The sequence below is a fragment of the Hordeum vulgare genome, chromosome 2H (assembly GCF_904849725.1).
Source record: "Hordeum vulgare subsp. vulgare chromosome 2H, MorexV3_pseudomolecules_assembly, whole genome shotgun sequence".
NCBI classification, from domain to species: Eukaryota; Viridiplantae; Streptophyta; class Magnoliopsida; order Poales; family Poaceae; genus Hordeum; species Hordeum vulgare.
Window position 1 is genome coordinate 55,039,786 of NC_058519.1, and position 16,285 is coordinate 55,056,070.

The 16,285-nt window shown below is 43.9% G+C and overlaps 1 protein-coding gene across 1 annotated transcript; it reads left to right on the top strand.

Annotated features, from left to right (window-relative positions):
- The first annotated feature begins 287 nt into the window (after positions 1 to 287).
- On the top strand, positions 288 to 5,189 carry LOC123424885 (sialyltransferase-like protein 5). Its single transcript, XM_045108575.1, has 10 exons — positions 288 to 605; positions 1,233 to 1,319; positions 1,402 to 1,479; positions 1,551 to 1,642; positions 1,721 to 1,922; positions 2,183 to 2,273; positions 3,876 to 3,934; positions 4,079 to 4,227; positions 4,327 to 4,408; positions 4,491 to 5,189. The coding sequence occupies exons 1-10, from the start codon at positions 354 to 356 to the stop codon at positions 4,875 to 4,877; spliced, it is 1,479 nt and encodes a 492-aa protein (XP_044964510.1). The 5' UTR covers positions 288 to 353; the 3' UTR covers positions 4,878 to 5,189.
- Positions 5,190 to 16,285: the final 11,096 nt, after the last annotated feature.

Genomic DNA, 16,285 nt, shown 5'->3' on the forward strand with positions numbered 1-16,285 from the left:
TTACAAGGATAACACGTCATTTGTAATCTATAATCTCATTTTAGATGGGGTAGAGCAGATTATGAGATTATAATAATCTGGTCATCTAGTTTATAAAATCTACAATATAATCTGTTCTGTTTGGAAATACAATAGATTATAAAAACCAGATTATATAACGTGGGTGGTTCCAAACATGGCCTTAGACACTTTATTATTTGGGAGAGATTAGTAGGTAAGGTAAGATTAGGAGAGAAAACGGTTTCTTTGGGTGCGCTTATCATTTGTTTTGAGATGCTGACGACACAACCGGCCACTTATGACGACCGCCAAGTGCCTGCCCAAGCTTCTGTTTGTCCAGACCGACGGCGCCGATGACCAGGGCATCGCCGTCCACGCAGCAGCCCTCCGCGCGGCGGCCGACCGTCGTGCTGCTGCTGTGGCTGGCCCTCGCCTTCTGCCTCGCCGTCCTTTCCATCCAGTCCTCCTTCACATCCCCGAGTGCGCCCCACGCCCGAACCCTAGATTCTCCGGACCAGCCCTCTACCGAGGCGAGCAGGCCGGATCTCGACTCCAACCAGGTCCGCGAGCTCTCGGGGTTCCAGTCCCGCGTCCAGCAATGCGTGGTACGTCACTGCATTTCCACTGTGGAGAGATCAATTTGTTCCGTCAGTGTCCACTATGCACATGTGCGTATATCGGTATATGGTGAATTGGTAACTGGGATTGGGAACGCCGACCGGGGGAGACAATAGCTGTATTTGTTCTACTCATATCCGCTGAATTGCATTTTGTCCATTGTGGATCCATAATACTTTGCTGAAACCATTGTTTCGTGTGACATGGAGATGGAGGGACTCATATCCCCTTCTCAATAAAGGGAAACTGTTTTCTGGCATTTTTACCCAGGGTGTGTGTTCACCATGTTTGCAAGGTAGTTAGTGAGCTAGTGCCTGAACTATTAAACACATCCAAGCTTTGTTATGGTTTATGCTTCTTGTGTACCAGCTTGAATTTAGTGATGCCATCTGTAGGATAACATGCTATGAGTCAATAAGGAAGTTATTGCCATGTGTACTGGAAAGGAAAATTGGTCATCATATTATGCAGCTATGTTTAGCTCAGATTGAACCTTCTCAAGAACTGAAAGTTGACACAATATTCCAACACTTCCCAGATTGCTGTGGTTATTTCTTACTTCCTAATGCTTCTTCTTATTTTAGCTTTGCTTATGAAATCTCAACTTTATTTAGGCAAGCAGGGGACTTGGCCTCACAGCAGATATTGTTGATCATTGCAAGCTAGTCCTTAAGTTTCCTGAAGGAACCAACAGCACTTGGGTCAGTATTCATTCATGTTCATATGCAGTTGCTGCTTTTATTCAACCAAGATTCACTAATGATGATGTTTCTTGACTTGCAGTATAATGCTCAGTTCAAGCTTTTTGAGAAACTAGCATACGAATATGATGTCTGTGAGACTATCCTTTTGTGGGAACAGGTCAGCACATGGCTTATGAAATAACTTATTTATCAGTGTAAATACACGTGTTAATACTGACATGATGTCAGTACCGCAACATGACGACTGTCTTGACAAGGGAGTACTTAGATGTGCGACCTGATGGATGGCTGGATTATGCACCTAAAAGAATAGCACAACTGTAAGTTGGGGATTTGTTGCATTGTTCTTATAAAGTAACGCCACTCATGCTGATAAATTTGTGTTTCTAAATATGCAGTGGTGCCAAGAAATGCTACAATCGTACTCTGTGTGAAGAGCTTCTTAGCATTCTGCTGCCTGCTAAACCCCCTTTCCATCCACGCCAGTTTGCGACATGTGCAGTCGTTGGCAACTCAGGAGATCTCTTAAAAACAGAGTTTGGACAAGAGATTGACGCTCATGATGCTGTCTTCCGAGACAATGAGGCACCTGTCAATAAGGTAATAAACTTTGATAATGTTTTCATCGACTTGGTGACCCAGCAATGCCCTCCTTTATATTGTTATCACTTATCAGGAAATTTAATGTTCTTATTGCCTGTCAGCCGTTTGCCATTATTATTAGCTTTGTGTTGTTTAAGTGTCATATAGACTATTGCTGTAGACTAATTCTATTCTACCAACTGAAAAGCGCATTCCTTCAAGAAATGATGCACATAACAGTTTCCATAACGACATTGTTCTTCTTTTCTCATCTGCAGAAATATGCAAAATATGTTGGGTTGAAAAGGGACTTTCGACTGGTTGTCAGGGGCGCTGCTCGAAATATGGCACCGATACTGAAGGGTTCATGTAATGCTTTAATCCTGATTTCTCCCAATTGACTTCAATCCTGGCTTTCCAAAAAAGAAGAAGATAAGATAGGCTATTTTTTCATGAATTTGCAGAAGATTTGCATATCATTTCATTGATAGGGAGAGAGTAGCAAAGGGTTCAGGAGAGTGTCACACAGCTTTGTACACATGACATGACGCAAATGTATGCGCAAGAGAAGAAGATAAGGGGTTGCTCAGTCCCGAAGAACTAGGTCGGCAGAAGGAAGCAGTCTAATATGTGTGCGCCAGTCTTGACCCAGGTCCATGCTTGGCAAAGATGAGTCTCTGGGTAGAAGGCCACTCGCTGTCGTATATGCATTCACTGTGGTCCTCCAGATGGGCCACAAGGTGAGGATGGCGAGAGAGGCAAGACCCTTTCTAAGGCTATTGGGGGAAGCAGTGGAAATCATGGCCCATCGGCCACCAGTGTAGGAACTACTTGTTGCCGGACAGCGAGCTAAATGTGGTTGGCTGTCGATGATGGGTTCGCCCATATCAGGGATCATGAGGATCCCTTTTATTTCTCCGGCCAGGGGCTAAAACACTCCAGAAATCTTCGAACCAAAACACATTTTTTTACCCAGGTCCAGGCCACCAAGATGGTGTAATACACTATGTCCTGCTGTAGTATTTTCCCTCTGTTTATGTATCACACAGGATGAACTCTCTCTCTCTCTCTCTCTCTCTCTAAATTTTGGGAGTGGTAGTCTACTTTTCCTAGCTATCCTTGAAAGTAGCGAATCCTCTATCCGGCCTTGGTCCTCACCTTACATAGGGCTTGGGGGCACCACAATAGCCTGTTACAAACCATGCCACAAACAATCTTGGGCGACCCAGCCTGCATGGCCCACGTGGGCCTGTCAGAAGATAGGTTGGTGGGCGCAGGTGGCGTTGAGAGCTGAGCCCCTGCAGCTACACACAACTCGTCGGGTCCTACTTGTCAGTGGCAGGAAGTTAAAGAGGTGCGCTACATCTAGCGGGTCGACGGTCAAAAAATGCGACCTGCTCCCGTCGTGTCCCTGATATGTGGCAGACCATACCATCTCGGTTCGGAGTGAACTGGCTTATGTTTCATAATCATCATAACCTATAGATGAGGAAAATAAAAATAAAATCATTTGTCAAATCTGTGTGGCTACTTCTAGATACTTCTACTTTAGTTAGTATTTCTTTTCTTCTTTTAACCCTAGCTACCGTATTCTAGTCTTTTAGCTATGAGTAGCTATGAGTAGAATGGTGAATCTTGAGTAATGTTTTTAAGATTGTTCTAGCTATAAGTAGAAGTGAGATGTGAAGGCCTTTCCAAAGCCTTATAAATAGGGGTCCTCGCCTCTACTTTGGAACTAGACCATGTATCCCTATTATCTATAATAGAACTTGGTGTTCTTATTACTAGACTAAAAGGCATTGTCATGAGATATCACTAGTTTATTTCTGTTACTGATGAAAGTATGAGATATCACATGACAATGCCTTTTAGTCTAGTTTCCAATTTTACAACTGACCATGTTGAGCTGTGAGAATGATTCAGATTTAACATATTTGAACCATGATCTAATTTTCCCATTTAAACTTGCAGCTGATGAGGCGCTTATTATAAAAAGTCTGACGCATAAAGAGATAAATGCAGTGATAAAGGTAATATATTTGCCTATGTTCTGTTGAGCTGAGCATGTGCTATTTATTGTTATTTCTGGGTTCTTCAGAGGTGAACAGATGCGGAACAAGTTACTACTTTTGTATAATCTGTACTGAACACCAGATGATTGTTTTACCTGGCAGGAACTTCCGAATCCCGTTTACCTTTTTCAAGGTATAGTCCTAAGAAGAGGTGCTAAAGGAACTGGCATGAAGTCTGTAGAATTGGCCCTTTCCATGTGTGATATTGTCGACATTTATGGTTTTACGGTTGATCCTGGCTACACGGAATGGTGAGTTGATGCATGGGTGTAATACCTCTAGATCTCTGTAGCATCATTTTCGTCTGTGCTTTTGTATAAGTATGTATTCTGCCCACTTCATTATTTCAGGACGAGATACTTCTCAGCCCCTAGGAAAGGACACAACCCATTGCAAGGCCGAGCCTATTACCAACTTCTGGAGTGCCTCGGAGTAAGTCTCAGCTGTTCTCTCTTTCTGGTTTGTGTAAATAAAGTTAACTTTTCTCCATTCTACTTACCTTTTCTGTATGCAGATAATTCGGATTCATTCCCCAATGAGAGCACAGCGGGTGGAAGATTGGTCGGATGTGCCAAGCAGAGAAGAGATCAGAAGCGCGCATGCTGCAGCTTTTCGTTTGAAAAGGCGTGAAACGGGTCAAGCGGATGAACCAGGGCCATTTAGCAATTGCAAGGTATGGGGAACAGTTGACCCAGACTATGGGCCGGTTTCAGGAACTTCGGATATGAGCGAAACACGGAGAAATTCAAACTACAGCAAGTGGGAGTTGCTCCCGCTTGAGAGCCTGAGAAGCGAGGCTCGGGAACACCATGCCCAAATGGGTGGCGTATCTCTATACAAGATGGACGGAAACAAGTTAGATGACCTTGTTTGTGTGAGGCACAACCGTTCATCTGGCTGAGACAGTGACGCCAGATTTTCCCGGAGATGGCAGCATGTTGACCCTAGGTAGGATCAGTTTCACGAGGTTTGTTGCTTAGCCAGTTATAGGACACTAGCTTAACCACCGAGGGATTCTATGGGGACATAACACCTGTGTACTGAGGCATTCTATATCCTATATTCACGCTGACATGCTTGTGATGCATTTTTTTGGGATCTACTCCCATTGGTACTAAATCAGCGACACTTATTTTGGGATGGAGGGAGTAGATAATATGTAATGATCTGATATATGACAAGCGTATAATCTGGTACAAATTAAGTTTCCTGAGTGCTGCTTTCGCTTTCTATGAGCAGTGGTTTGCTATGCTGTAATAGAAAAGTAAGTCTGTTTTATTAGAATCCGACTAGGGCTAGAGACAGAGAAGGGAAGCTAAACACAGGGGTGTTATTTCTATACCTGTTACTCTTTCATTGCTGACATACGGTCTGTATTTATAGTACATGAAGTCGATTGCTAAACCGACCATACTTGTACATATATGCAGGAAGTTTATTGTGTGCAATATGATGTAGCCATCTTTTTTGAAGATTCGCATGAGAGCTGCGTATTTCTTTTCTTGACAGGTGGTGGGCTCTGTGTTCAGAGCACATAGAGCTGCGTTTCATGAAGTATGTTACTTCCTCTGATCCATATTAATTGTCACTTTAGGCTGATATAGTTAATATGGATTGATGGGTGGAACAATTTGCGTACAGTTAATCTGTTGAGGATAAGCAATAACACAAGCACAAACAAAAATGTTGAGTATTATGATTATTAGAAAGTACACGATAGACTAGGATTTATTCCTTCTAAAAGATGGTCATGTACGAAAATGCCTTTCGGAGCTCGGTCTTCAGGAGGCCGGTTTAAAAAAAATCATCAAAATTCATATTTTTACAAATGAAAAAGAACTGAAAAAATACATATATACATGGAGGCATAACACACATGTGTGTAATTTTTTAGGACAAAATACGTTGTGTGTAAAAAAGATAAATATGAGGCTTTTTAACACACGATACTATTCATCCTCAAAGTCCATAAATTTGTCTTTTTTATACAGGTTGTATTTAAAGGTATTTCATACTGAACTTTTACACACACACATATATATATATATCATCCTTGTATAGTTGCATATTTTTTTCAGATTTTTTTTAAGTTAAAAAGTTTGAATTTTGAATTTTTAAAAAATAAAGGGTTTCATGAAGCTTAGTCACCAAAACGCCCACTCGGTCATGTACTCCTATATATATGTCCATGAGGCTCAAGCAATACATTCAACTATTTCATCAATCCCTCTTTTCTTTTTAACATGGCATCGACCTAACTGATCCAACCCTAGCCGTCGCCGCTTTCGCTCCGCGCTGCGTGTGGGGCCATCGGCCTTCATGTCTGTCATTGGGAACCAAGGCCGCTCGTACCAAGGGTTCCTCTGCCGGTCATGTTGACCGACAACCCTACATAGTCTTTTTCCCAATCCTTTGATTCATTTTTTTTCTTTTTTCCCTTTCGTGGGTCGACCGGTTTGCGTCGCCTGCCGCCCCTGTCGACCCCGCGCCTTTACTCCGACACGAGGCCGACCGGTTGGCTTCTTCTCCGACCGGGCGGCCTCGCACGACGAGGCGACCCCTCACGGTCGTCATCCGTGCGTCTGCCCGCTCGTCACCTTGCAGCAACCGTCGCAACCCTGCTTTGACCAAGACTTCTCCATCACCATCGCCTCCACTTTGTCTGTACGACCGTCTCCCTCGTCGGCCTCATCGCCAGCTGCATCGGTCTCGCCGCTTGCGCTGCGATGAGTCGACTGCCGGTCACGTCGGGCTCGTCGGCTGTTGCCTTGGTCGCTCGGGGTCTCACTGCCCAGGCGCCGGCGCTGCGTTGGCAGCTCGGGTGCCGGTGCTTGATGCGCTCATCCGCACGTCATCCCACACCGAGTGTCGTCGTCGACTTCATCTTGGACTCCGCTGCCACCCTGCCTCCACCAAGCGATGTCCTCGCCCTCGCGTATTGACCACCCGCCCGACCGCGATCCGCCTCATCTACGTCGTGCGACCGATCTGGCCCGTCGGTTGCGCGCGCCTCCGTAGGTCCCATGAAGATTGTCCCGAGTACAATGTGCCCCTCCATCGATCGAGCAACGGACGACCGCTGTGTCGCCTCATCGGGCCGCAATGCCGCTCCCCTTGGTTCTCCCGACGGCTGCACCGACTCGCGCGGTGTTGCTACGTCGCCCCTTCGGACGTAATGTCGTGGCTCGCGGTCCCTACGACGCACGAGCCGCTGCTAGACCATCCCTTTGGGCTGTAGTGTCGCGATACGCGGTCCTCGCTGCCGCCCGAGGTCGTTCCTGTGGCTGCACCGACCCGCGCTCAGCCGCTACGCCACCCCTTCAGGTCATCGCGCTGCTACTCACGGTCCACACCGCCGCCCTGAGATATTCCCGTCATTGCCCCGAGCTGCACACCGTCGCTACGTCACCCCTTTGGACCGTAGAACCGTGACACGCGGTCCACTCCGCCGTCCCCGTGCGTCGACTTCTATGTGGCATACACTGCGCGGCCTCCTTATGCGCGGGAACGCCACTGTCTGCGCCACCTCCCTATGCACGGGAACGCCACCATTCGCGTCGGTCTTCATAACGTTGTCGGGTTCTTCCTCGCCTACCTCGAGCATTGCTGTCGCGCTCCTAACCAGCCGTCAGGCCACAGTCGCCGCTCTTCTTCAATGCCACTACAGCTCAATGATACGTCTCCAACGTATCTATAATTTTTAGTTGTTTTATGTTGTTATGTTATCATTCTTGGATGTTTTATAATCATTTATAGCAGATTTATATCATTTTTTAGGACTAACCTATTGACATAGGGGCCAGTCGCAGTTGTTGTCTTTATTGTTTTTCCTTTGCAGAAAATCCATATCAAACGAGGTCTAATTGCCATGAAACTTTATAGAGATTTTTTTGCCCAGAAGGAAACTTGGGAGCCAAGATTGAGCAGCAGCCAAGGCCCAGGGGGGCCACTAGACACCACGGCGCGCCACAGGCCCCCGACGCGGCCTGGTGTCTAGTGGGGCCCTCCCAAAGCTTCTCATCCGCCTCTGGTCTCTATAAATACCCCAATATTCGAGAAACCCTAGAGGAGTCGAAGAAAAATCGTTTCAGCCGCCGCAAGTGCTAGAGCCACGAAAACCAATCTAGAGTCTTTTCCACAGAGTAACATGATCATGGAGGGGTTCACCATATCCATTGGTGTTCCTCCCATGATGCATGAGTAGTTCATATCAGACCTACGGGTCTGTAGACAGTAGCTAGATGGCTTTCTCTCTCATTTTGTTTCTCAATACAATGGTCTCTTGGAGATCCATATGGTGTAACTCTTTCTTTTGCGGTGTGTTTGTAGGGATCCGATGAATTGTGAGTTTATGATCAGATCTATGAAAACATACTCATGCTTGATTATTATAGCCTCGTATTTCTTCTCTGATATTTGGTTTTTGTTTGGCCAACTTGATCTTTTATCTTGCAATGGGAAGAGGTGCTTTGCGATGGGTTTGATCTTGCGGTGCTAAATCTCAGTGACAAAAAGAGACATGACACACATGTATCGTTGCCATTAAGGATAAAAAGATGGGATATATTCCTACATGAATAGATCTTGTCTACATCATGTCATCGTTCTTAAGGCATTACTCCATTTCTTCATGAACTCAATACACTAGATGCATGCTGGATAGCAGTCGATGTGTGGAGTAATAGAAGTAGATGCAGGCAGAAGTCGGTCTACTTATTTTGGACGTGATGACTATATACATGATCATTGCCATGAATATCGTCATAATTATTTGCTTTTCTACCAATTGCCCAACACTATTTTGTCTACCACCGCTTGCTATTTTCTCGAGAGAAGCCACTAGTGAAACCTACGCCCCCCGGGTCTACTTCACATCATCTATTTGCAATCTCTACTTTGCTATTTGCTTTTCTACTTTATTTGCTCTTTTGTTTTCAGATCTATATTATCAAAATACCTAAAAATACCTTGCTGCATTCTATTTGCTATCACTCTTATTTGCATCTATCAATCTATCCTTACTTTACCCATGATGAATTGACAACCCCTCTACGCGTTGGGCTGCGAGGATTTTCTATTTGTGTGCAGGGGTTGCTTACATAGTCTTGTGGTTCTTCCTACTGGATTGATACCTTGGTTTCTTAGCTGAGGGAAATACTTGTCGTCGCTGTGCTACATCACCCTTTAAGCTTGGAGGGAGACCAACACACTCGTGAGGGATGTCAAGATTTCTGGCACCGTTGCCGGGGAAGATCAAGTCAAGATTTGTCGGGTTCCTACATACAAAACTCATCTACTTGGAATTATTTTATTTTCCATTTTCCTCTCGTTTTCCTCCCCCCACTTCACAAAAAAAGCCTTTTTATTTGCCATCTTTCCCTTGCCGTTTTCTTGCCGGATCTTTTATCTACTTATTGCTATGTGATGACCCACAAGTATAGGGGATCAATCGTAGTCCTTTCGATAAGTAAGAGTGTCGAACCCAACGAGGAGCAGAAGGCTCTGATAAACGGATTTCAGCAAGGTAATAACTGCAAGCACTAAAAGTAGCGGTAACAAGTGATGGTGTAGCGAGGTGAAACGTAGCAAGCAAAGAGTAACAAGTAAAAAGTAGTAGCAACGGTGCAGCAAGTGGCCCAATCCCTTTTGTAGCAAGGGACAAGCCTGAACAAAGTCTTATAGGAGGAAAAACGCTCCCGAGGACACACGGGAATTTCTGTCATGCTAGTTTCATCATGTTCATATGATTCGCGTTCGTTACTTTGATAGTTTGATATGTGGGTGGACCGGCGCTTGGGTACCGCCCTTACTTGGACAAGCATACCACTTATGATTAACCTCTCTCGCAAGCATCCGCAACTACAAAAGAAGAATTAAGACAAAGTCTAACCATAGCATTAAACTAGTGGATCCAAATCAGCCCCTCACGAAGCAACGCATAGACTGGGGTTTAAGCTTCTGTCACTCCAGGAACCCATCATCTACTTACTACTTCCCAATGCCTTCCTCTAGGCCCAAATATGGTGAAGTGTTATGTAGTCAACGTTCACATAACACCACTAGAGGAAAAACAACATACAACATATCAAAATACCGAACGAATATCAAATGCACATGACTATTATCAGCATGACTTATCCCATGTCCTCAGGAACAAAAGTAACTACTCACAAAACATAATCACAATCACGATCAGAGGTGTAATGAATAGCATCAATGATCTGAACATAAACTCTTCCACCAAGTAATCCAACTAGCATCAACTACAAAGAGTAATCAACACTACTAGCAACCTTACAAGTACCAATCGGAGTCGCGAGGCGAAGATTGGTTACAAGAGATGAACTAGGGATTAGAGAGGAGATGGTGCTGATGAAGATGTTGATGAAGATGCCTCCCCTCCGACGAGAGGAGTGTTGGTGATGACGATGGCGACGATTTCCCCCTCCGGGAGGGAAGTTTCCCCGGCAGGATCGTCCTACCGGAGCTCTATATTGGATTTGCTCAAGCTCCGCCTCGTGGCGGCGGAGAAACCACGAAAAAGCTCCCGAATGATTTTTTCTGGACCAAAACCCTTCATATAGCAAAAGGGGGGAGCTAGTGGGCCGTCAGGCAGCCCACAAGCTTGCCCTGCGCCACGAGGGGGGGGGGTGGCGGTGGCAGGGCTTGTGGAGCCCTGGTGGCCCCCCTCTGGTAGTTCTTTCGCCCAGTATTTTCTATATAATCCAGAAAAAATCCACGTAACTTTTCAGGGCATTTGGAGATGTGCAGAATAGTGGACTAGGATTTTCTCCTTTTCCAGTCCAAAATTCCAGCTGCCTGAATTCTCCCTCTTCAAATAAACCTTGTAAAATAAGAGAAAAAAGGCATAAATATGGTACCACAAGTAATATAACAGCCCAAAAAGCAATAAATATCAATATGAAAGCATGATGCAAAATGGACGTATCAACTCCCCCAAGCTTAGACCTTGCTTGTCCTCAAGCGAAAACCAAGTTCCATAAACATGTCCACATGTTTAGGGACGAAGGTGTCGATAAAACATAATACGGACATGAGGGCATCATGATCACACATAGAACAACAATACATCATAAAGATTCTTATGGGAAAGTAACAATTCCTTCACAAAGCAAAGCATGAAGCAAAAACCTTACCGAGAAGTAACCAACAATAAACCATAGTCATTGAAGCAATTGCAATTTATCACAACATGAGGAAGAGTCAAATAAGAGCTTGTAAGGCAAACCCACATACTCAATCATCTCTTTTGTTTTCCACAATTATTACAACTCACGTGGTACTGATGGTGTCAAAGTTTCAGCTGGACACGGAGGAAGATAGGGGCTTATAGTTTTGCCTCCCAACCATTTACCTCAAGGGTAAAGTCAACAACAATAAAGCATGAGTACTCAACTCCAAGTTGATATATGAATATAGATCTTTCCCAAACATGTGACGGTAGCCAAGACAAAGGCAAAAAGGGAATTGGTGAAGATCACCATGACTCTTTCAAGGGCAAAAAGTAAAGGTACAAGATAGGCCCTTCGCAGAGGGAAGCAGAGGTTGTCATGCGCTTTTGAGGTTTGAATGCGTGTCCTCTTAGTGCAGAGGAACGTCACTTTATATTGCCTCCTGTGATAAAGAACTTTATTATGCAGTCTTTCGCTTTTATGTCTTCCTCATCACAGGTTCGTACAAAGCTTATTTTCCACACACTAATAGATCATACATATTAGAGAGCAATTTTTATTGCTTGCACCGATGACAACTTACTTGAAGGATCTTATTCAATCCATAGGTAGGTATGATGGACTCTCATGGCAAAACTGGGTTGGAGGTTTATGGATGCACAAGTAGTATCTCTACTTGGTGCGGGAGTTTTGGCTAATATGAGGTGGAAGCAATCGTCACATGCTAAGGGATCTCTAATCATATAATATTGTTTGGAACCAAGCAAACACAATTCATTATGTTGTCTTCCTTGTCCAACATCTACTCCTAAGCATGTAATAGTTTGGTGAGTGCTCACAATTGTAAAAAGTGTCTAAGATGATATATTTATATGTGAACCTCTCTTTCCTTATTACTTCTTATTAATTGCAACAATGACTGAGGTCTATGTTGATTTATTCTCAACAAGTTCCAATCATCATACTTGTCATAAGTGAAGTTATCACTTTCCATAAGATCGTCTCATGATCTTTCATGCTATCGTTCTTTTCATACTCTTTGATCATGGCACAAAGCAAAGCCCTTGACTAAGAAACTCTTTATTATATAGCTCGTAAGCTCGAATACATCGGGGGAGAGACAAAACCAAAAGACTCAAACTAAAAACTAAAGACTTATTCCTCTAAAAGAAGAAATAAAAACTGAAAAGGAAAGAACTAAAACAAAGGTAAAAGCAAAAGATATAAAGGTGATACGATACCAGGGCAACTCCCCCAAGCTTGGCAGAAGCCAAGGGGATTTCCCATACCAATGCTTAGTTGCCTTCCTTCGGTGGTGATGGTGGTGGAGTTGTTGGAGTAGTCTGATCCTCCGTCTTCCAAGGCATAGGTGCTCCTTCATGGCAGGATGAACGAGTCGTCGGAATCCTCAAATCTGCAGCCAACCTTATTGATTTAAATTTGTACTCATACTCACAGTTTTGGTTCTGCGGGTCATAGATCTGGCCCTGAAGTTGATCAACCCTGTCATAGAGCCCGGAGAGGTGTTTCCCAATATCAATGGCATCCATCTTGTGATTGCTAGTGAACTCCGTGATCATCGTGTGGTTGGCGTTGAGTCCACGCTCCACCATCCCTTGGCACTTGAAGACTTGTTGCTCCATTGCTTCGAGCCTCGTCTCCACGCTTCCGGTCTTCTTAGGCCCCTCAACATCACGGATGTGCAACATCCCCTCGCTCATCTTGATAGATTGAGGGTGTTTTAGCACTTCCGTGAGGTAGGGATTGATGACCTTCTCGAAGATCTTGTCCTTAGGAGCGTTTGGGGAAGTCATGATGATCTAGATCTGTCACAGAAACAGGCTCGAAACGAAAACAGAGGAAAACTACGCGATACGGAGATCAAAACCTTCGGGAAACTATATATTGATTTTTTTGGGCCAGAAGGAGTCCTCCGCAAGAAAATGGAGTCCGGGAGGCAGACGAGGTGCCCACAAGCTTGCCCTCCACCACCAGGGGGTAGGGGGCGGTGGCAGGGCTTGTGACTGCCTCGTTCGCTCTCCGGACTGCTTTTTATTTTTCTAATTTTCCAAAAATTCCAAAACGGAAGAAATTTCCTATTGGAAAAGTATCGGAGTCCAATTTCTTACCGAAACAGATACATCTTCGTTTTCAAGGTCTGAAACAGGCTGATAAACATCCCTTATGTACTCCTCTGAAGTTATGACATTGATGATATTGGTCTCAACATTTATGAGAGTACCAGAGATGTAATGCTTGATTCTTTGCCCTTTTACCACGCTAGGAAAATTTCCTTCCGTGTTATTGATTTTGATGGCACCGGAATGATATACTTCCTCGATAACATAGGGACCTTCCCATTTAGAGAGAAGCTTGCCTGCAAAGAATCTCAAACGAGAATTGTATAACAAGACATAATCACCTACATTGAACTCTCGTTTCTGTATTCGTTTGTCATTCCATCTCTTAACCTCTTCCTTGAACAACTTGGCATTCTCGTATGCCTGGGCTCTCCATTCATCTAACGAGCTGATATCAAACAACCGCTTCTCACCGGCAAGTTTGAAATCAAAGTTGAGCTCTTTGATTGCCCAATAAGCTTTGTGTTCCAGCTCAAGAGGTAAACGACAGGCCTTACCGTAAACCATTTTATACGGTGACATGCCCATGGGATTCTTATAAGCAGTCCTATAAGCCCATAGTGCATCGTCAAGTTTGCTAAACCAGTTCTTTCGAGATCTATTGACAGTCTTTTGTAAGATCAACTTGATCTCCCTATGACTCAACTCAACTTGACCACTAGACTGAGGATGATAAGGAAATGCAACTCTATGGTTGACATCATACTTAGCTAGCATCTTGCGGAAAACACCATGAATGAAGTGTGAACCGCCATCAGTCATCAAGTATCTAGGGACTCCAAATCTTGGGAATATGACTTCTTTAAGCATCTTAATAGAGGTGTGGTGATCAGCATTTTTAGTGGGGATAGCTTCTACCCACTTAGTAACGTAATCCACAACAACTAAGATGTGAGTGTACCCATTGGAACTCGGGAAGGGTCCCATATAATCAAATCCCCAGACATCAAATGGTTCAATGACAAGTGAATAGTTCATAGGCATTTCCTGACACTTACTGATGTTCCCTATTCTTTGGCATTCGTCACAAGACAAGACAAACTTACGAGCATCCTTGAAGAGAGTGGGCCAATAGAAACCTGATTGCAATACCTTATGGGCAGTTCTATCTCCAGCATGGTGTCCTCCATAGGCTTCGGAATGACACTTCTGCAGCATTTGTCCCTGTTCATGTTCAGGCACACAACGTCTAGTAACACCATCTACTCCTTCCTTATAAAGGTGAGGATCATCCCAAAAGTAGTGTCTCAAATCAAAGAAGAATTTCTTCTTTTGCTGATAGGTGAAACTGGGTGGTATGTATTTGGCTACGATATAGTTTGCATAATCGGCATACCACGGTGCACTAAGTGAAGTGCGGATGATATTTAATTGCTCATCAGGAAAGCTGTCATCAATAGGTAGTGGGTCATCAAGGACATTCTCTAGCCTAGACAAGTTATCTGCTACAGGGTTATCAGCACCCTTTCGGTCAACGACGTGCAAATCAAATTCCTGTAGCAGGAGAACCCATCTGATCAGCCTAGGTTTAGCGTCCTTCTTCTCCATGAGGTACTTAATAGCAACATGATCAGAGTGAATAGTGACTTTGGAGTCAACTATGTAAGATCTGAACTTTTCACATGCAAACACGACTGCTAAAAATTCCTTCTCCGTAGTGGCATAGTTTCTTTGGGCACTGTCTAGAGTTTTACTAGCATAGTGAATGACATTCAACTTCTTGTCAACTCTTTGTCCTAGAACAGCACCAACAGCATAATCACTAGCGTCACACATGATTTCAAAGGGCAAGTTCCAGTCAGGTGGTTGAACAATAGGTGCGGTTATCAAAGCCTTCTTAAGTATTTCAAAGGCTTCCTCATAGTCCTCATCAAAGACAAAAGGAACATCCTTATGCAAGAGGTTGGTAAGAGGCCTAGAAATCTTAGAGAAGTCTTTAATGAACCTTCTATAGAAACCAACATGACCTAGGAAACTTCGTATACCTCTGATATCTGTGGGGCAAGGCATTTTCTCAATTGCATGAACCTTAGCCTTATCAACTTCAATGCCTCTTTCAGAGATTTTGTGTCCTAAGACGATACCTTTATTAACCATAAGTGGCACTTCTCCCAATTCAAGACGAGGTTGGTTTCTTCGCATCTCTGTAAGACTCGATCAAGGTTGTTGAGGCAATCATCAAAGGAAGACCCGTAAATGGAGAAGTCATCCATGAAAACCTCGACAATCTTTTCACAAAAGTCAAAGAATATAGCCATCATACATCTTTGGGAGGTGGCAGGTGCATTACATAAGCCAAAAGGCATACGTCTATAGGCAAAGGTACTGAAAGAGCAGGTGAAAGTGGTTTTCTCTTGATCAGATTATGCAACAGGTATTTGCGAGAAACCTTAATAACCGTCTAGAAAGCAAAAGTGTGTGTGCTTTGATAGCCTTTCTAGCATTTGGTCGATAAACGGCAAAGGATAATGATCTTTCATGGTTGCCTTGTTCAGTTTCCGGAAGTCTATCACCATTTTATAGCCGGTAATAATCCTTTGTGGGATTAGTTCATCCTTATCATTAGGAACGACGGTGATACCTCCCTTCTTAGGTACGCAATGTACTAGACGTACCCAATCACTATGAGCAACAGGATAAATGATTCCTGCTTCCAGAAACTTTAATATTTATTTTCTAACGACCTCTTTCATCTTAGGATTTAATCTCCTTTGATGATGAGCAACTGGTTTAAAGTCAGGATCGGTTTTAATCTTGTGCTGACATAGAGTAGGACTAATACCCTTAAGATCATCAAGAGTATATCCAATAGCAGCGCGGTGCTTCCTCAGAGTTTTTAGTAACTTCTTCTCTTCGTGCTCTGAGAGGAGAGCACTAATAATAACAGGATATATCTCCTTCTCATCAAGATAGGCATACTTAAGAGTATCAGGCAACTGTTTAAGCTCGAACACAGGATCACCCTTTGGTGGGGG

Excerpts from the sequence above, each read along its gene's own strand:
- LOC123424885 (XM_045108575.1), top strand. The coding sequence starts at position 354 with ATGACCAGGGCATCGCCGTCCACGCAGCAGCCCTCCGCGCGGCGGCCG. Across the intron at positions 3,935-4,078 it reads AGATAAATGCAGTGATAAAG|GAACTTCCGAATCCCGTTTA; the intron begins GTAATATATTTG and ends TTTACCTGGCAG. Across the intron at positions 4,228-4,326 it reads GATCCTGGCTACACGGAATG|GACGAGATACTTCTCAGCCC; the intron begins GTGAGTTGATGC and ends TCATTATTTCAG.